At 46.1% G+C, this 22,207-nt stretch overlaps 1 protein-coding gene across 1 annotated transcript in view; it reads right to left on the reverse strand.

The window, feature by feature from the left end:
* The window catches only part of MARCHF10 (membrane associated ring-CH-type finger 10), a 273,051-nt gene that overhangs the window by 98,014 nt on the left and 152,830 nt on the right, over positions 1-22,207 (reverse strand). Inside the window, exon 6 of the mRNA XM_055102255.2 lies at positions 8,731-8,837. Coding sequence (XP_054958230.2) covers positions 8,731-8,837 — 107 coding nt within the window. The remainder of the gene's footprint in view (positions 1-8,730; positions 8,838-22,207) is intronic.

The following is a 22,207-nucleotide window of genomic DNA, read 5'->3' on the forward strand; positions in this document are numbered from 1 at the left end:
ACCATCACACCTCCATCAACCACCACCACCTCCATCACCACCACCACAACCATCACCATCACCTCCATCAACCACCACCAACACCTCCATCACTACCAACACCTCCATCACCACCACTACCTCCATCACCAGCACCACAACCACCTCCACCACCACCACTACCATGTCCATCAACCACCACCACATCCATCAACCACCACCTCCATCATCACCACCACCACCTCTATCAACCACAACCACCACTACATCCATCGACCACCACCACTTCCATCACCACCACCACCACCATCACTACCATTTCCATCACATCTCCATAACCACCACCACCACCACCTCCATCACCACCACCACAACCATTGCCACCACCACCATTAACCAACACCACCACCTCCATCACCACCACCAAAACAATCACCACCACCACCTCCATTACCACCACCACCACAACCATCACCACCACCACCATCACCACCACCACCTCCATCACCACCACCACCTCCATCACCACCACCACCACCTCCATCACCACCACCACCTCCATCACCACCACCACCTCCACCACCACCACAACCATCACCACCATCACCACCACCATCACCACCTCCATCACCACCACCACCTCCATCACTACCACCACCACCTCCATCACCACCACCACCTCCATCACTACCATCACCACCTCCACTGCCACCACCACCTCCACCACCACCACAACCATCACCACCCACCACCACCTCCATCACCACCACCACCTCCACCACCACCACAACCACCATCAACCACCACCATCACACCTCCATCAACCACCACCACCTCCATCACCACCACCACAACCATCACCACCACCTCCATCAACCACCACCAACACCTCTATCACTACCAACACCTCCATCACCACCACTACCTCCATCACCAGCACCACAACCACCTCCACCACCACCACTACCACGTCCATCAACCACCACCACCACCACATCCATCAACCACCACCTCCATCACCACCACCACCTCTATCAACCACAACCACCACTACATCCATCGACCACCACCACTTCCATCACCACCACCACCACCATCACTACCATTTCCATCACATCTCCATAACCACCACCACCACCTCCATCACCACCACCACCACCATCACTACCATTTCCATCACATCTCCATAACCACCACAACCATCACCACCACCACCATCAACCAACACCACCACCTCCATCACCACCACCAAAACAATCACCACCACCACCTCCATCACCACCACCACCACAATCACCACCACCACAACCATCACCACCACCACCACCACCACATCACCACCAAACCCCACCACCCATCTCACCTCCCCACCATTACCACTGCCGCCTCCACCACCACTGCCACTCCCATCACCAGCAGCAGCTGTCACAGCCTTTTAATTGCTGTTCTCAATCCCATTTCCTGGTTTACTTCTATAACTATTTCTAAAGTCAGCCTTTGCCAAAGCATATGACTCTGATGTTGGTCACAGAAGAAGAGAGAATCTTTCTGTCTAGTCCTGAGGTTCATCCTTGTTTTTCTGCCCTGTAAGTAGAGGTCTGTTTCCTATACCCCAGCCAGCCAACTGAGCAGCTCCTGCTCTCAGTCATTTAGGGTCACAATGAAGCCGCTTCTCTTCAACATTATAGCTCTCTGAGTCCATAGTTGTGCTCAAAGTTCCTTTTGTTTCTTTCATTATCAATCTGATCCCTCCAGTCATCATGTGACTTCAGAAGCCATGTGCCCCAGGAACACTTCCCAGCCTCATAATTCTGGTATAAAGCCATCAGAACCACGACCCGACTTTACATCTCCAGCCAGAATGGCATCTGTTCCTCTATCTCAGGACGCACTTTGAGAAGTGGGAGTTGCCACTTCCTTCAGTTGGTTTCTTTTTGTTGTTGTTCTTGCAATCTGACTTGCATACCCCAGAGTCTGGTGTTTTAATTGTCCTCGGTGACATTATTAAAGTTCATTAATTTTAAGAGGTCAAGAAATCAAAGGCATAAAAACAGTTTGAGATAGTATTCCCCTCCAGCTAGTTTTTTTTCCTGTTTTGGCTGTGAAGAGTAGAGCAACACATACCTCAAAGGTGAGCCAGGAGGAGAATCCCTCACCTCCGTCCCTATAGGAAGAAAAGTTGATTTATCCCCATTCCGGCTCCCTGAGTGGACAACTCCAAACCCTCGCCACCCGCTATAAAGTCGCCTATCGTGTCCTTGAACACATGTATATTGAGATATTTAGTTGATTTGCACTTGAAAGAATCAAGATGAATAAGCGACATGAAATGAAACCAGTTTGAACACATTTAATAGATTATAGAAAATCACTCTGAAATGCCAAGTGTAATCTTTGCCTTCAGCTCTCCAGTGGACATTAATGGCTAAATTCTGCCTCCAGTTACATAAATCATTTGATCAAAAAAAAAAAAGAAGCTAGGCAGCATGAAAATCCTTGAAGCAATAAAGCCAAATTCTGAGATGGCATATAATTATATACTAGTTACCAGATTCTGAAATAGCATGCAATATGCCAAATAGATGTTTATTTCCTCTTGTTTTCTCAAAAGGGTCCCACCCAACCACTGAAAGGAGTAGTATCAAAATAACTCAGGGCGAGGTTAGCCCTCCTCTCTTGCTGCTAGCACACAGACCTGCAAAAAAGGCACTGAGAATTTGCTGCATACCAACACTTAGCATATTTTAGGCTGTAGCAGGAATGGTTCACACAAGAGGTTTCTAAAGCCTTCAATTGGAGCCAGTTCATTAAAGGTGAGTCGAGTACAGGAAGGGACGCATGCCAAAGTGCAGATGATTTGGGATTCGTGTCTAGTTATTAGGTCTTACACTATTTGTATGCCCTGAAATGGGGAATCCCTGGTCACACTGGACCTCGAGTGAAAGCTGGGATTTCCATAGGAAGTCACTGGCCAAACTCATTGATGATCCAGAGTGCCAATATCCACCCACCACAAAGTTACCATAGCGAATTATCTAAATACACATGGGCTGTCTATGAGCTGAGTTACTGAGGGGTCACTAACATCATGCAATTGATCCTTTTTTTTTTTTTTTTGAGACAGAGTCTTACTCTGTCGCTGAGGCTGGAGTGCAGTGGCGTCATCTCGGCTCACCGCAACCTCCGCCTCCTGAGTTCAAGCTATTCTCCTGCCTCAGTCTCCCGAGTAGCTGGATTACAGGTGTGCACCACCACACCCGTCTAGTTTTTGTATTTTTAGTAGAGACATTTAGCCAGGCTGATCTCAAACTCCTGGCCTCAAATGATCCACCCGCCTCTGCCTCCCAAAGTGCTGGGATTACAGGCATGAGCCACTGCGCCCGGCCTACATCATGCAATTGATTCTTAAACCACTACTTTAAATTCTTTCTGGAACCAGGCAAGGGATAGATTAATAATATAACAAAAGAAATTTGCTGCTCCCTGCAAAGTAGTTACTGTGGGTTGCCATTTACTTACTTCAGTGATATTTAGAACATCTTAAAGACAACCAGATTTATTTTTTGCAAACCTTGTGGTAAGTGGTTTTGAAAATGCTCAATGAGAGTGGATTTGACTTTTAGGAATAGTCACAAGTCAGCTGGCTCTAAGTCTGACAAACTTAGTTGGTAGCCAAGTTAGGCAACACAGGCTTTCATGAATGTCAAGGCAATTGGTTCAACATTGAAGAGGGACACTCAGCCCCTGCCCTTAAGAAGTCGTGGTCCAGGTTGAGAGGATGTCACACAAAAGACAATGTGCAGCCGGGTGCGGTGGCTCACGCCTGTAATCCCAGCACTTTGAGAGGCCAAGGTGGGTGGATCACTTGAGCCCAGGAGTTCGATACCAGCCTGGCCAACATGGTGAGACCCCCGTGTCTCTATAAAAATACAAAAAATGTAGCTGGGTGTGGTAGCACATGCTTGTGGTTCCAGCCACTCAGGAGGCTGAGGTGGGAGGTAACTTGAGGCTGGGAGGTTGAGGCTGCAGTCAGTTGTGACTGCACCACTGCACCCCGACCTGGGCAACCACTGCACCCCCACCTGGACAACAGAGCAAGACCACGTCTCAAAAAAAAGAGGGAGAAAAAAAGACAATTTGCAATGCAGTTTCATAAGCTCTGTGCAGGAAGCATGAAAAGAGTGCTGCAGTACTAGAGTGGTGGAAATATTCTAAAGTTATGATAGTTACGGCTGCAAACTTGGTAAATTTACTAAACGTCTTTAAACTGTACACTTAAAACAGCTTGAATTTTATGACATATAATTTTTTTTTTTTGAGACCGAGTTTCACTCTTGTTGCCCAGACTGGAGTAGAGTGGCACTATCTTGGCTCACTGCAACCTCTGCCTCCCGGGTTCAAGCGATTCTCCTGCCTCAGCCTCCTGAGTAGCTAGGATTACAGGCGCCTGACACCACGCCCAGCTAATTTTTTGTATTTTTAGTAGAGACGGGGTTTCACGATGTTGGCCAGGCTGGTTTCGAACTCCTGACCTTGTGATCTGCCCGCCTTGGCCTCCCAAAGTGCTGGGATTACAGGCGTGAGCCACCACACCTGGCCAGTAAAGTTGTTTTTAAAAACAGCTACTATGTGTATGAGCACAGAGATTCCCTTTAGTTCTAAATTAAAACTATGATCCTCACCACCTTTGCCCAGGGGAGCAAGGTGAAGAAGGGGGAAGAAGACGTTGGCAAAGTGGTGAAGTGTAGGTTGGTTTTGCTTAGGTTCTGAGTCTTGGGCCTGCCTTTAAGTGAGGGAAAGCACAGAGGAGTATCCTATATTCCAATGGTATCGCCACATTTACATTTTAGATAGGTTTCAAGGAAACAGTCTGACAGATGGCAGGACTGGATGCTAGGAGGCCAGTTATAAGGATATTATAATGGTCTTGGACAGAAATTAGGGAAGTTGGAACCATGGGGTGGCAACAGGGTAAAAAGGAAGGCACAAGTGCGTGAGTTCTTAGGTACACTTGGCAGGACTTGGTAACTGGTGGGATGGGGATGAGGAGGGAGAGGAAGAGACAGGGAAGGCTTAGACCATAGGAGGGGCAGCAGGGAGATGGACATGGGGGTACAACCATGGACATATTTGATTTCAGCTGCCTGTGCGACATCCAGGTAGACATAGCCAACTGGGAAATACACATATGACTCTGATGCTATGGGGAGACCCAGGATTACAAGTCTTAGTATAGTGGTGGTTGAACCATAGCAGAGGATGAGATGAGTCACAGTGACCTTGTGAACTAGAAAAAAATTGGGCTGAGAATGGAACCCTAGGGAAATTAACATTTGAGAGCCAGGGAGATGAAGAGTACATAGAAAAGAAAACGGAGAAAAATGTGAGAGAAACAGGAAGAAAATCAAGAGAGTGTGATGTCAGAGAGCCAAAGGAGGCTGGATATGGAGGCTCATGCCTATAATCCCAGCACTTTGGGAGGCTGAGACAGGAGGATGACCTGAGGCCAGGAGTTCGAGACCAGCCTGGGAAACATTAAAAAAAAAAAAGAAAGAAAGAAAGCCAAAGAGTCATGTTTGAGAAGAAAGGAGTAATAACGTCAAAGGTAGTTAAGACTGCAGAAAATAAACACTGGGAAGGAGCTCGGTGAATTTGGTTACTGACGTTAGCAGAAGAATTTCAGGAGAGGAGAGCGGAGGTGATGGTCGGGCTGAAGCAGGCCAGGGAATCCATGGGAGGGCAGGAAGCAGAGACAGAAATGGAGCTGGCTGTTTGGGGACATCTGGGATGAGGCAGGAAGAAGCCAGCGCTGCAGCTAGAGAAGGACACGATGTCTACAGAAAGCTTTGCTCTTTTGTTCTTAAGATGGGAGAGACTTAAGCACGTTCGTGGACTGAGCCAACAAGAAAGGAAATGTCAAAGCTACCAATGAGAGGCCTGTGGATGGCAGGGGCTGGAGAGCAGAGGGCCTCAAATCAGGATCTCAGGCTGGGTACCAGCAGGAAGAGGGTCACTTCATCCTCCAAGATGTGGGGACTAGATGGTGTGTAGCCTGGAGCGAATGGGAGGAGGCTGAGTGGGTTCTCACCTGCCGGCCTTGGGGTCTTCATTTTGTTTTGTGTGAGTGTGTGAAACCTGGCAGGGAGTTCTTTGTTGAAACTATGGAGGTTGGAGGTTTGAAAAGAGTGAAAAGGTTTAAAATCGTGATGATAACAGAGGGAGCTGATGGACAAGTAAATGTGTTGACGTGAGTCATCCTTCATTCTTTTCTTTCCCTCACTCCGCCTCTCCATCTATCAGCAAGATGTCTGTTCTGCTTCTATTTCCTGGGCCGGGCCACTTCTCACCACCTCCACTCCTACCACCCCGGGCCAAGTCACCAGAATCTCTCTCCTGAATTTCTATCATAGTTTCCTTACAAGTTTTCCTGCTTCTTCTCTTGCCCCTTCTAGTCCTTTCCCTATACCGCAGCCAGAGTGACCCTTAATACAACATAAATCAGATCATACTATTCCCCCACTTAAACCATCCAATAATTCTCACAGTGATAAGAATAAAATTGGGCCAGACACAGTGGCTTATGCATGTGATCCCAGCAATTTGGGAGGCCGAGGCGGGCAGATCACCTGAGGTCGGGAGTTTGAGACCAGCCTGACCAACATGGAGAAACCCCGTCTCTACTAAAAATACAAAATTAGCCAGGTGTGTCGGTGCATGCCTGAATCCCAGCTACTTGGGACGCGGAGGCAGGAGAATTGCTTGAACCCGGGAGGCAGAGGTTGCGATGAGCCAAGATCGTGCCACTGCACTCCAGCCTGGGCAACAAGAGCGAAACTCTGTCTCAAAAAAAAAAAAAAAAGAATAAAACCTAAATGCCAAGCTATGTTCTGTGAGACCCAGTGTGACACTTCCGTACTTTCCCTGGGTTCATGTGTTCCAGCCCCTCTGGCTAACTTTGGTTTCATCCAGGCTGGTTCCTGCCTCAGGGCCTTTGCACTGTCTCTTTCCTTCCGATTGGGAAGCTCTGGGGGGATCTTTCCCATAATTCACCTCAACAGTCAAGTGTCACTTCCTCAAAGAGACCTCCCCTGCTTCTAAGGGATCACCGCCTCCAACCCCTTAACCTGTTTTATTTTCCTCATTGTATTTATCAATAACTGAAACTACCTTACACATTTCTACTTGTGTAAGTCCTTCCCCCCCTTAATCCTAGAATAAGAATTCCAGGAGAACAGAGGCTTTGTTCAGCACATAGCAGGCACCAAATAGATATTGGCTGAATGAATGAATGAAAAGGCAGTGTTAAGAGCCCAATGGAGATTAGAAAATAAAACGGCAATGGCTCAAAGCCACACAGTTGTGTGATTTTCTTCAACAAGGACCATAAAACTATAAGATTGATTTTTTCCTACGTGCCTGTTCTGGAGACAATTTCAAACAGGAGCCGGGTGGCAGAGGCATCTTTGTGAAAAGCAGTTAGACTCCCAGGGCGACCAGTGTGGATGTTTATGTTCTTATTTATTTTGCAGAAATGCCCTCGATTTTCTCGTCTTCTTATACGTGGGTTGGCACGTTGTGGGAGGAAATTGCTGACTCTGTTTCCAGCCCTAAAGCTAAGCCATATTATACAGGTGAAATCAGGTTACTGAGACAGGTCTGGTTTCCTTGGTGACCTGGGAGCTTTAGTTATATTTGAAATTGCTAAGAAGGGGAAAAACCTGATAACAGCAGTTCTGTGTTTTCCTCAGGGAAGGAGCGCTTTTCAATCCTCAGCCCAGGCTGAGGACGTGCCTTCCTGATTGGCAAGGGCTGAGGTCCCACCTCCGGTGGGATGACTGACACTTTTTACCTGCTCCCAGGATCCCACAACCTAGTCTGGCAAGTTTGTCCTATGCCAGCTCCGGGTGACTGCAACCTCAGGATTCCTCAGGCTCCCTGTGTGTTTTGGTTTTGCACGTAAACACTGTAACTAGGGGGACCAGCAGTTAGCTCATTGTAAAATGTGCAAACCACCTTTCTTCTGGTGGGGATGACAACGAAGGGCGTGTTATTTTACAAATGGTAGGGCGACCCAGTTAACTCTTTCATGTTTTCTTTCCTTCTCAGTTGGTTTGTCAAATTTAAGCCCTAATGCCACTGGTGGACAAGGGCTCCATGCCGAAAACTGAGGGAAGTACTTTTACAGTGTTTATTTCATTTCATTTTCATGATAATACTAGAAGTGGATACAACCATTATCCTCGTTTTTTTGTTTTTGTTTGTTTGTTTTTGAGACGGAGGAGTCTCGCTGTGTTGCCCAGGCTAAAGTGCAGTGGCGCGATCTCGGCTTACTGCAACCTCTGCCTCCCGGGTTCAAGCGATTCTCCTGCCTCAGCCTCCCGAGTAGCTGGGATTACAGTGCCACCGCGCCTGGCTAATTTTTTGTATTTTTTGTAGAGACAGGGTTTCACTGTGTTAGCCAGGATGGTCTCGATCTCCTGACCTCATGATCCGCCCGCCTCGGCCTCCCAAAGTGCTGGGATTACAGGCATGAGCCACCGTGCCCAGCTATCCCCGTATTTTTTTTTTTTTTTTTTTTTTTTACAGACGAGGATACAGAGAGGTGAAGTGGCTTTTGCTAGTTACACACCTAATCAGTGGGTTTGGATTTTAGAAAACTTTTACTGCTTATCGTACGTTGATGCTGTATTCTGAATTCTCTCTAAATATTGGAAGAGAAGGCAGAAGACCATTCTTGCTTTCTGCAATTACCTGATACTCAGAGTCCACCTTATGCTGCATGTCCCGCAGATACTGAACATCGCTGAAGAACTTCTGCCTGTCCCTTGCGTCATGCAACATGATTCCTAATCCCCGACCTGCACAGAAAAGATAAACAAATGTGCTGTGTTAGAGTCCTTGGTCGTGATGCCGTATTTGGATTCATTTTCATCTAATTGCTTTTATTTGTGTATTCATCTAATTTCCCTTGTTTGAAAGGCACAGATGCTCCTTTCAAGCTGAAGGGACTTCTTGTGTTGCTGTTGATGCCCTTACAGTCCTCCTGTTCCAGGCATAAATAATGCAGCCACCTTCATCGGGCACTTCAGTGATCCTGTCCTGGTTACTCAGAGGGAGTTAGATTGACAGACACCTGATTCGGTTCTAGAGCATGACAAAAAGGAAAACCTGAGAGCCTAGCTAAATAAGCAGTGACCAAACTTACAGGCCCCTGGTTACTTAAATTCATTTATGCAACAATGATTGCACCCTTATTTCCATCCAGGGACTGTGCTGGACACTGGAGTATAGCAAGCAGCAAAGCAGACACGACCCTCATCTTTGCTCTTTTTTTCTTTTTTCTGAGACGGAGTTTTGCATTTGTTGCTCAGGCTGGAGTGCAATGGCCAGTCTCAGCTCACTGCAACCTCCGCCTCCCGGGTTCAAGCGATTCTCTTGCCTCAGCCTCCCTAGTAGCTGGGATTACAGGCACCTGCCACCATGCCTGGCTAATTTTTGTATTTTTAGTAGAGACAGGGTTTCATCGTGTTGGCCGGGCTGGTCTCGAGTTCCTGACCTCAGGTGATTCACTCGCCTCAGCCTCCCGAAGTGCTGGGATTATAGGTGTGAGCCACCGCACCTGGCCTGTGTTGCTTATAATCCAGGGTGCGAGACTGACTTTGAGCAAGTGAATCCTAACTATGATAGGCCCTCTGAAGCAGAACTATGGGGCTCTTTGAGAGCGTTATTATGGGAGGGCATAACCTGGTCTGGAGGGGTCAGGCAAGGTTTTCCTTAGGCAATGACACTGGGTTTGACAGAGTGAGCTAGCTGAGAAGTGGGACAGAGAGGACAGCAGGTGCAGAGGCTTCAGGCATGAAGGAGCAGGTGCAGATGAGGCAGACGGGAGGGGAGCAGTGCAGCTGGAGCAGAGATGAGGAAGGAACAGCCCCGGAAGGGCTGCAGGGGAGGCAGGGGCCAGCTCCCATGGGGCCTCGAAGGTCATGATTCAAAGAGTCATAGGAAACTCCTGAAAGCTTCCAGTCTGGGAAGTAAATGATTAGATTCGTGTTTTTATTTATTTGTTAATTCTTTTTCTTAGAGACGAGATCTTGCTCCGCCATCCAGGCTGGAGTGTAGTGGTGTGATCATAACTCACTGGGTATAGTGGGTCACGCCTCCCGAGGTGAATCATTTGAGCCCAGGAGTTTGAGATCAGCCTTGGCAATATAGCAAGACCATTTCTATTTAAAAAAAAATTGAAAATTAGCCAGGTATTGTGATGCATGCCTATAGTCCTACCTACTCAGAGGCTGAGGTGGGAGGATTGCTTCAGCCCAGGAGTTAGAGGCTGGAATGAGCCATGGTCATGCCACTGCACTCTAACCTGGGCAACAGAGCAAGACCCTGTCTGTATTTAAAAAAAAAAAAAAATTGTATTTTAAAAAGATCCCTCCAGTTGCAGTATGAGAATGGATGGGGTGGGGGTGATGGTGGTAGAGTAAAACAAAGAAGTGGGAAGACCATTGGGAATATTTCATAGTAATCTAGATGTGATAAGATGGCAACCAGCATTGGGTAGCAACAGTGGAGAGAAAAAGGAGGAGGAGGTGGAGGACAATGGGGAGGGAGAGGGGATCATAGCTACTCTTTTTTATTTTTTTTTGAGATGGAGTCCTGCTCTGTCGCCCAGGCTGGAGTGCAGTGGGGCTATCTCGGCTCACCACAACCTCCGCCTCCCAGGTTCCAGCTATTCTCCTGCTTCAGCCTCCCAAGTAGCTGGGATTACAGGCACGTGCCACCACACCCGGCTAATTTTTTATTAGTAGAGATGAGGTTTCACCATATCGGCCAGACTGATCTTGAGCTCCTGACGTCAGGTGATCTGCCCACCTTAGCCTCCCAAAGTGCTGGGATTACAGGCATAAGCTACTGCGCCCGGCCCATAGTTACTCTTTACCGACCCTCTGGAAGGGATAGGCCTTGTTCTAAGCAGTTACATCAATTAATTCATTCAGTCTTCTCAACAACACAGTGAGGCCAGCACTAGATCTCTATTTCGCAGGTGAGGAAACTGAGGGCCAAGGGGATTAAGTAACTTGCCTAAAGTTACAGAGCTAGTGAGTGGAAGAGTTGGGATGTGAACCCAGAGACTCGCTCCAGTACCCACACTCTTAACCAAGGGATTCAAGGGATGCTCAGGACAGAAAGTCATCAGGGCTTGCGATTATATGAATGGACCAGGGGTGGAAGTCTCAGGGATGCCCAGGTTACTGGCTTGAGCAGCCAGTGGGTTGGTGCCAGCATTCCCTTCAGAAAACACAGGAGGAGCTGCTTTGTGAGGAGATAGCATGGCGTCACAAGTGTCTGCGGTGCGGCAAATGGACATGTCAAGCGTGCTGTCAGACACAGGGCTCTGGAGCTGACCGGAGAGGTACAGATTTGGGCATTGCTGGGATTCTGTGATAACTGAAGTTGAAGGAAGAATGGGAACGAAAAGAGAAAGAGGACACAGGGACAACACCTCGTGAAGAACACGAATATTTAGAGAACAAGCCGCTGAAGAGAAACTGCGGAAAAAAAAGAAAAAGCCAGAGAGGCAGGAAGAAACCAGGTGGGTGCCGTTTCAGAGATGCCCAGAAGAGAGGGTTTCAAAAAGGAGGCTATTAATAACCTTGGTGAGAGCATTCATTGGAGTGACGGGGCTGGGAGGGCTGCAGAAGGTTGCGTAAATGGGAGGCAAAGGCGTGGAGATCATGCTTTCAAGAAGTTTGGCTTTGACTGGCATGGCCCAAATTTATGGCCAAGATATCTAAGCTCACAAAGGGATAAAATGGCACTGTTAATAACGACCCCTCATCTATGGGGTCATCAAAGCCCCCACACTATTCCTGCTTGTTGTCTACTGAAGCTCTTTCATTTATTTCTACACACACACACATACATATTTTTTACAACTGCTGTGTGTGACAAGGGCTGCTAGGCTCTGGGGAAACATCAGGATGGGACAGGCGACATCTCTACCTTCAGGTGTATACGTTCTGCGGCATTCCCTCGCTCCTCCTGTTTATTCAGTTGTGCAGATATTGGCAGAGTCAGGCTGCCCCTGACTCATGGTGACCCAGCGTCTGGTCTGGTAGTTATGAAATCTCACATGGTTTATCGTCTGGCCCTGAACAATGGGGAAAACTTGTGCTCGTCTCTTGGGGGCTATTTTCTCTGGAGTATGGAAAGTTGGTCTTTTGACAGTCAGAATCTGAAACTACAATCCAATGTGTATTTCCAGTCTACACACAAAACATACATTTTGTCTCTAAGCATTTTAATAATCACTTATGGGACTATGTTTTAAAAGATCACTTTTAGCTTTTCATCTGAATGTGTACCTGCATAGAATGAAGTTACCTTTGCACTCTTTTCAGAAAACGATGGTGTTAAAACAGGCAGAAGGATAAGCTCCTGCTGCTACTGTGGGAAGGAGAAGCCTGTCTGAATCTTATTCAGGCAGAGACCATAAAGACTCATAATAAAAATATGTTAATGGTCACTAAAGGGGAGCATCCCAGAGTCCACTTGGATGATACATTTTGGTTGCCAAAGTTAATATAGAAAGCCGGTTAATCTATCACGGCTTTAGAGCAGGGTTAATTTAAGGAGGCTTCTAAGTCAAGAGGCATGAAATAACTTTGTCTAAATAGGAAGTAGCACCCTTTGAATTACTTGCTAAGTTACCTCTGACTTCACAATCACCTACCAAATAAAGGACTTTAAAATGCCTGTAATCCCAGCACTTACAGAGGCCGAGGCGGGTGGATCACTTGAGGTCAGGAGTTCGAGATCGGCCTGGCCAACATGGCAAAACCCCATCTTTACTAAAAATACAAAAATTTGCCGGGCGTGGTGGTGCACTCCTGTAGTCCCAGCTACTTGGGAGGCTGAGACAGAAGAATCACTTGAACCTGGAAGGCGGAGGTTGCAGTGAGCCAAGATCGCACCACTGCACTCCAGAGAGAGACTCCATCCCCTCAAAAATAATAATAATAATAATAATAATAATAATAAAATAATAAAAATAAAATTGCCTACAAAAGTCTCTCTTCCTTCCCATAAACTCTCTATTACATTGTATTTTACAATATTTAGAAACATCGTGGTGCCACATGTAATTTTTTATTTAAATACATCAAGTCTTCATGAGATTAAACAAATATTATGGGAACCAAGAAAACGGTATTAGTGTCAGACCAAGAAGATGGTGGGTTACCTCAGTATAAGCAAACATTCTCTGTGTTTGCTTGAACTTCATACCGCACTCAGTCAGTTTGAAAAACTGACCAGGATGAACAAGAAACAGAAATAACAGTATGGAAATAAAACTACATGAGATAATGCTTAATTCATGGATCTCAGCTTTGTGGGCCTACTCAACCAGATGGCCACTTGAAGCCAAGAATTTTTCCCCAGCAAACACAGAGGGTTGGGGTGGGGGTGATAATAAAATGTGAGCAAGGCGCATGTTTCTAAAATAGCACTCTGTATTCTCTTCTATCGCTCACCTTTGAACTGCTTCTTAATTTAAAACCCACTCATGGTTATGCACACTTCTGTTTTAAGTCTTTCTGGTGATAATGTCTTGTGCCAAATCTGTGCTTTAGAAATCAACATAAGAAGCCATATTAAGTAGGGAGAGAGAAAGGAGGAGGGAGTTGGAGGCAGGTGGAGAAGGAAGGAGGGGGTCCTGCCTTGCTGAAAGCAAGAGCGAGTAATTCTTCTTGGCCTCAAAATTCTACATATCTGTGAAATTTTAATGGGGGAATATTCTAAGAACTTTGTGACATACACATTCTTCTCTAGTGTAATTTTCCAGTGAATTCCAACCAAGTTTTCCTGACTGAGGGGAACAGAATCTGATTGCAGAATGTTTTTCAGCGCTCTAAAAGTCATGCATACGTACCATCCCTCTGTTTTATGACCACATTTGTCAAAAGAACTGATTTGAAGGAGCCTGTTCTTAATAACAATCAAAGTCTTATTGGTTTCTTACTATGTTCTCATAAGAGAAAGACATCACTAAAGTTAATATTCTGTTAAGCAATAAAGGAAATGTAAACAATCTAACCTCCTCCTTAGACGGAAGGTTGCTTTGAAATAAAATCTAAATGGCTATTGTTAATACCGGACAATCAGGCTCGAAAATTACTCCCTTTCCACAATTAGGTGATTGGAGAAGGATTTCAGGAGACCTCATTCAACCTTTTCCCCAATTGATTAATTTGTAATGTCAGACATTATAGGATTTGTTTACATCTTAGCTCTAAAAAAAACTTTGCATTTTAAAGTCTTAGCTTATAAACATGTCTTGAGTATAAGCAACAAAGTTTATGATTTGGACCCAATTTAAGAATACTGTGACTGCAGAGAAAAAGGGGGAATTGGTTGGGAAAGGTAAGGAGATCTTTCAACTCTTCCAGCCAATTTGGCTTAAGAGTTGGGGGCGGGGTGGAGGGTGGGGAACAGACTTGTTTTTGGCGGTGACTCTTCATTTTACTGTGAAACTAGGAGAGATAGGTGGTCACATTTCGACCATCAAGCCCAGAAGAGAGGAGAAACTCAACGTGTAATTGGGAAACTCTGGGGGAGGAAACGTCACAGGTTTGACAAGCAATTCAGTGCCATCATTAATAACAATATCTAGCCAGGGAAACATAACGAGACCCCTTCTTTACAAATAATTTAAAACATTAGCCAGACATGGTGTTGGCCTGTGGTCCCAGCTACCACCGGGAGGCTGAGGCGGGAGGATCGCTTGAGCCTGGGAGGTCGAGGCTGCAGTGAGCCCTGACTGCACCGCTGCACTCCAACCTGGGAGACAGAGCGAGACTCCTTCTCAAAAATAAACAAAATCAATATCGACCATTTCGCATTCAGAAGCCCAGTGGGCCATGGTCTGTGTATACCTTTTCTGACCAGTGGCGTCTGCAGGAAAGAATGTGGGTGCGGGCGGCTGCCAGTGAGCAAAGGTTCACGGTCTCCCCCAAACCTGTCCCTTTGAGACAGAAAAAAGCTGGGGCTGGGGTCAGCCGAGGGGAGGGGACGGCCAGGCCACCGGATGTCAGGCCCGGTTTCCCTCCAGAATCTTGTAAGTCGAAAGGGAAGGTTGTCCCCCATCCTGGGAGAACTGGAGCGGAGCGGCGGGGGCGAGGGGGCCGTTACCTGTGGGTCTGCCCTTCCTCCCCTGCCGGGGCTAAAGGGGTCGAGGGGCTGGGCGGGCGGGCCGGTCCAGGGCGCAGGAGCCGCCCATTAATTGCGCGGGGACGGCCCTGAGCTCCTCTTCCTCCTCCTCTTTTTGCTTCTTCACTCCCTACACCTGCCCCTCTTCCTCCTCCTTCCCTGAGGCTGCTTTCCGCGGCGCCGGCCGGCCTTGCCTGGGGCGGAGGCGGTGGGGGCGGCTACCGGGCGTCCTCCGGTTTCCCTAGCAACCGCGCCTCCCCGCCCCCGCGCGACCAGGTGCAGCCGCCGAGAGCACGGGGCGGGGCGGGGCTGTGGCCCCGGGGTCCCAAGCCAGGCGTGGGCGCCCGCCGGTTGCCGTGGGAACGAGGCGGGCTGCAGTCGGGGAGTCAGAGCCACGCTGGTGGGCAGAGAAGAGATGCCCAAGGAGGAGGCGGTTGGCATTGTCTGGGTGCCCAAGCCCAGACCCAGATATCCAGGCCTCCGCTCCCTTCCCTGAAAGGGTGCTGTGCTTCATAAAAAATGAGATTAGAAAACGAGAGAGGAAAATATTTTTAATGGAATCAGGGAATGTGAAAAGCAGTACATGCGAAGAGGGAAAGATACTGCAGTCCTGGAGTTCGACCTCTGCAGAGGACATCTGGAATGCTCTGGTCCAACACGAAAAAGAAGAAATAAGCGATGAAGCCAGGCACCCAGTCAGTGGCAGAACCGACATTAGAGCCCAGGCCTCTTCGTAATCAGTCGTCTTCACCCCCTTTCCAAGGAGAGAGGTGCTTAGAGGCCTAGACCAGGCCCTACAGCTTTGGAGCCAGGGCACCAGAACCGCTACTACCCTCACCTTCTCTGTGCCAGGTTGATTTCTTTCTTTTTCTTTTCTTTTCTTTTTTTTTTTTCTTTCTTTTTTTTTTTTTTTAGACAGAGTCTCGCTCTGTAGCCCAGGCTGGACAGTGCAGTGGCACGATCTTGGCTCACTGCAACCTCTGCCTCCGGGGCTCAAGCGATTTTCATGCTTCAGCCGTCCGAGTAGCTGGGATTACAGGCATGCGCCACCACACCCGGCTAGTTTTTGTTTTTTGTTTTTTTTTTAAGTAGAGACGGGGTTTCTCCATGTTGGCCAGGCTGGTCTCGAACTCCTGACCTCAAGTGATCCGCCCGCCTGGGCCTCCGAAAGTGCTGGGATTACAGGCATGAGCCACCTTGCCCGGCCTTGCCGGGTTGATGTCTGTCTGTGGTTCTCATGGGCAAAGATGACTCCCCTATTTACTTTGCATATTTAGGCTCTCAACTTGTCAACTGATGTCAAGTTAGGGTATTTTTGATTGAGTGGAGAGTAAGGTAAAGGAAGAATAGAAATTCTTGGAACTTTCATCAGTGCCCGGAATCCCTAGGTGTCTGTGGTTTGACCGTCTTCTCAACACCTCCCCTTCCCCCCATTCAGTTGGTGCCAAGTCCTTGGCAGCGTCACATTCTTCTTTCTATTCTTATCACTCTAGTTTTGGGCTCCATGACCTAGTTTTGGGCTCCATGGATTATTCTGAGGGCCTCCTGGTCACACCCTGGGCGCCTGTCCTCCACACCCTATCTTCACCATTTCCCCCATCCTATAAGCAGCCTACATCTAATGTTGCTGGCCCCCTGCTTAAAAAGCCCTGAAAGGTTCCTCACTGCCTGTGGAATGAAGTCCAAACTCGTCACTATGACTTTCCCTGTGCCCTCCCCCACAGTTTCCTTTCTTGGTTTTTCTCCTTCATCACTTCTTCACTCATACTTCAGCCAGATGGGACTATGTGTTACACACTGAACATTTTTCCTTGCCTTCACACCAGCTTCAAAAACATATCATGAGCTGGGCAGAGTCTAGACAAATGTACTTAGCTGAAGTCTTTCCACTGGGCACTTTCCCGTCTGAACTTCACTGGTCCTCCAGCAGACCCTAGGATCTTTTCATCCCTAGTAGCCCAGTCTATATTCTGTTCTTGTTCTCAGCTGATTATCAAGTATTCCTTAGTAAAGCATTAACTGATAATTGAAGTATTAACTGATAAGGATGTAACCTAAGAACTTGCCTCATGGTTTTTGCCTTTCAAAAGGATATGCTTTGGGCCAGGCATGGTGGCTCACGCTTGTAATCCCAGCACTTTGGGAGGCCGAGGCAGGGGGATCACCTGAGGTCAGGAGTTTTGAGACCAGCCTGGCCAACATGGTGAAACCCCATCTCAACTAAAAATACAAAAATTAGCCAGGCGTGGTGGCAGCCACCTGTAATCCCAGCTACTCAGGAAGCTGAGGCAGGAGAATTGCTTGAACCCAGGAGGCGGAGGTTGCACTCCAGCCTGGGCGACAAGAAACTCTGTCTCAAAAAAAAAAAAAAAAGTTTGGATGCGCACACTGGGTTGAAACTATAATAGTGAAATGATAGGTAGGGAGCTTGTTCTGTTGGCGCGAGGACCCACCTCAAATAAAAATAACAGAGGAGGAAGTTGAAGCCCAGGTTCTCACCTTGTTGAAGGTAAGGGACATGACCAGAACATATGGTAAGTACCAGAACCAGGGTTCAAAAACAGGGCTTTCCATCTCCAGTAACTTGATGTTGCCCACTACTAAGAAAAGCACCTTGGTACTTCCTGTACCCAGATTTGTCTCCTTCCACTTCAAGATCTATTAAAATAATACTATCTATCTCAAAAGATTGCTGTGGGAATTAAATGAGAGAGGACAAGCAAAGCATTTCACATCATGCTTGGCACATAGCACTCAATAATTGGTAGCTTTGCTTTATAAGGCATAACTTAAGATTTTATTGCATGTGAATGTTAACCATAAATATTTAAAGATTTTTATTTATTTTTAATTTTTTAATTTTTTTTTTTTGAGCCAGAGTCTGTCACCCAGGCTGGAGTGTTAATAGCGCGATCTTGGCTCACTGTAACTGCCGCATCCCAGGTTCAAGCGATTCTCCTGCCTCAGCCTCCTGAGTAGCTGGGACTACAAGCGCGTGCCACCATGCCCAGCTAATTTTTGTATTTTTAGTAGATACAGAGTTTTGCCAGGTTGACCAGGCCAGTCTCAAACTCCTGACATCAGGTGATCCACCCTCGGCCCCCCCAAAGTGCTGGGATTATAGGCGTGAGCCACTGTGCCCAGCCTAAAGATTTTTAAATAACAAGGTCTGGAGAAGTCACTTCATATCTCAGCTTTAAACTCTTCCACATGTCAAGTGTTCTTGAAAATTAAGTTATATGAAAAAATCATGGTGCCTTTGAAAGAGGGTAATAGTGCCCAAGGTCAGCTCATAAAAAGCTATAGAGCAACTCCAACTTTAGTGTTTAATGAGTAAATTTAAGCTAGGCATGTAAATTACAAATAAGATTAGTTCTGGCATTAAAAAGCAAAGTCCTTAGGAGGAGAAATATTAAAATGAAGAAGAAAAACTTCTCCTGGTTGGGGAAAGGATCCTACTCTTCATTATTTCCTGCATAATGTTCCTGGTAGAGATGAATAAGTAAACAAAAAAACTTAAGACTTAAGTGGATGGTAGATTCTAATGCTCCCTCCTGCTGATCTAACAAAATACCTTAGACTAGCTAATTTGTAAACAACAGAAGTGTATTGCTTACAGTTCTGGAGGCTGGGAAGTCCAAGATCAAGTCATCTGCAGATTTGGTGTCTGGTGAGGGCTCACTGTGTTTTGTATATAGCATCTTCCCTTTGCATCCTCATATGGTGGAAGGGACAAACTCCCTCAAGCCTCTTTTATAAGGGCCCTAATACCATTCATCATGGTGAAGTCCTCATGACCTAGTCACCTCCCAAATGGCCCGCCTCTTAATACCACTACAATGGGAATTAAGAGTCAACATGAATTTTGGAAGGACCTAAGCATTCAGACCATAGCAAGCATGAAAAAGTTCTTTAATTATATCTAAGAGTTCTGCAAAGAACAACTTCAAGTATAAAGTTTCAAAAGTAGACTGTGTATTAAGTTTCAGAAATAACACTTTTGAGGGAAATATTTAATGCAAAGAGTAAGCTGTGCAGAGGAATAGGCATACATTCTAAGTCTCCCAAGTTTTTTGAGACAGGGATATCCAACAGCTTCATGGACACCTGGCCCAGCTACTCACTTGAGCTGGAGCAACCCACCCTCTATCTGCCTAATATTTTCTCTTGCTGAGAGAGAGAGAGTCTAACTAAGAGAGTCTCTTTGTAACTAACTATTCAGAAGCTCTCCTATTGGGCATAGAGTTTTATGCCAAGTGACTTCAGAAGCAGATGGCCTCCCTCAGATACAACTTAAACTTGGTCATTTTTGCCTTGGTCATGGGATCTCGCCATGACTAATGGGTTCCTGTTCTCATCATTGAGGCCAGTGTGGTGTTGCCTTCATCCATGCACACAGCATAAACTGAGGCAGTTTGTTTGCAAAAAGAATCTCTAGGAATAGCTTTCCTGAGAAGGGAACTGTGGACATGTGAGTCCTTTAGAGCTCCATGGGTTCTCCTCCAGCATGCCATTGTGCAGGGGCTTTCCCTGATTCATTTTCAAAACTGGCTAATGACTTATTGGGTATACCAGGGGCCGCTGTGACATTCTGCATTCATCTTGTAGCTGTATTTGGCCAGACTGTGGGTATGCAATGTGATAATCTCTCAGTGTCACTCATTAAAAGTCATCCTTTATTGATGTCATTAGATGGTTAGAGAGCTTGGTAGGCTTTCAAGGTGAGCCTTCTGGATTATGTACATACAGTTGGCCCTTAAACAGCATGAATTTGAACTGCCCAGGTCTACTTATACATTGGTTTTCTTCCACCTCTGCCACCCCTGAGACAGCAAGACCCACTCCTCCTTTTCCTCCTCCTCCTCAGCCTGCTCAGCATAAAGACAATGAGGATGAAGGCTTTTATGATGATCCACTTCCACTTAATGAATAGTAAATATATTTTCTCTTCCTTATGATTTTTTTTGACAGGGTCTTGCTCTGTTGCCCAGGCTGGAGTGCAGTGGTACGATCTCAGCCCACTGCAACCTCCACCCCCCAGGCTCAAGTCATCCTCCCACCTCAGCCTCCCAAATAGCTGGGAACACACGCGCATCCCCATGCCTGCCTAATTTTTTTTTTTTTTTTCAGAGATGTAGTCTCCCTGTATTGCCCAGGCTTGTCTGAGAATCCTCAGCTCAAGGGATCCTGTCGCCTAGGCCTCCCAAAATGCTGGGATTACAGGCATGAGCCACCACACCCAGCCCAATAATAGCCATTCTAAATAGGGAGAGATAATATTTCATTGTGGTTTTGATTTACATTTCTTTGATAATAGTGATGTTGAGGACTTTTTATATACCTGTTGGCCATTTTTATGTCATCAGAGATGGCTATTCAGCTCATTTGCCCGTTTTTAAGTTGGAGATATATCTCCAACTTAAATGTGTGTGTGTGTATATATATATCCAACTTAAATGTGTGTGTGTGTATATATATATATATATATATATATATATATATAGCTGTTGTTTGAATTCCTAGTATATTCTGAGTATTAATTCCTTGTCAGATGAATAGTTTGCAGGTATTTTCTCTCATTCTTCAGATTGTATCTTCACCCTGCTGATTGTTTCCTTTGCTGCACAGAACGTTTTTAGTTTGATATAATCCCATTTGTCTATTCTTATTTTTGTTGCCTGTGCTTTTGAGGCATATTCATAAAATCTTTGCCAAGACCAATGGCTTCAAGTGTTTCCACTATGTTTTCTTCTAGTAGTTTCACAGCTTCAGGTCTTATACTTAAGTCTTTAATCCATCTTGAGTTTATTTTTGTATATGGTGTGAGGTAGGGCTCTAGTTTCATTCTTCTGCATGTAAGTAACCAGTTTTTCTAGCACCATTTATTGAAGAGACTGTCCTTTCCACAATGTATATTCTTGGTACCTTTGTTGAAAATCAGTTGGCTGTAAATATGTAGATTTATTTCTGGGTTTTCTGTTCTATTCCGTTGGTCTATGTGTCTCTTTTTATGCCAGTACCATGTGCTTTGGTTACTATAGCCTTGAAGTATATTTTGAAGTCAGGTAGTGTGATGCCTCCAGCTTTGTTCTTTTTGCACAGGTTTGCTTTGGCTATTGGGGTCTTTTGTAGTTCCGTATGAATTTTAGTATTGTTTTTTCTATTTCTGTGAGGAATGTCATTGGTGTTTTGATAGCAATTGCATTGATTCTATAGATCACTTTTGGTAATATGGTCATTTTCACAATATTAACTCTTCTAGTCTATAAACATGGGATGTCCTGTGAGATGTCCAAAGACATCCCATGTTCACAGACTGGAAGAATTAGTACACACAGACACACACACACACACACACAAATATGTACATATTCCGATGGAGGTTATTGAAGACCCAGGATTTGGTCCTTGATTTGTAGGATCAGAAAATTCACTTTATTTAATTCAGAACTGACCTCTTTAGAAATTGATTCTTAATAACCCCACTCAGAAGAGACCATTTGTTATCCACCTGACCAAGTTATTATTTTATCTCAGAGAATGAAGCTGGCAGGCTGACCCTGGTCATATGCTTGAGGTACTTCCTCCTGGTGGAAAGGCATTCCTAGGAGATCAAATTAAAGATCTGAAGGTTTGGTGAATATTAAATTACATTAAAGGGAATTGAATGTCCTTTTTTTTTTTTTTTTCCCGAAACAGACTCTTGCTCTTTAGCCCAGGCTGGAGTACAATGGCACCATCTCGGCTCACTGCAACCTCCAACCCGGGTTCAAGCAATTCTCCTGCCTCAGCTTCCCGAGTAGCTGGGATTACAGGTGCCTGCCCTGTAATTAGCACGCCTGGCTAATTTTTGTATTTTTAGTAGAGACGGGGTTTCACCATGTCGGCCAGGCTGGTCTCGAACTCCTGACCTCAGGTGATCCCCCCACCTCGGCCTCACAAAGTGCTAGGATTACAGGCGTCAGCCACTGCACTCGGCCTGTTCTTAAGGGATACATCTAGCAGATTGACGAGGCCT

Source organism: Pan paniscus, chromosome 19 (genome assembly GCF_029289425.2).
Source record: "Pan paniscus chromosome 19, NHGRI_mPanPan1-v2.0_pri, whole genome shotgun sequence".
NCBI classification, from domain to species: Eukaryota; Metazoa; Chordata; class Mammalia; order Primates; family Hominidae; genus Pan; species Pan paniscus.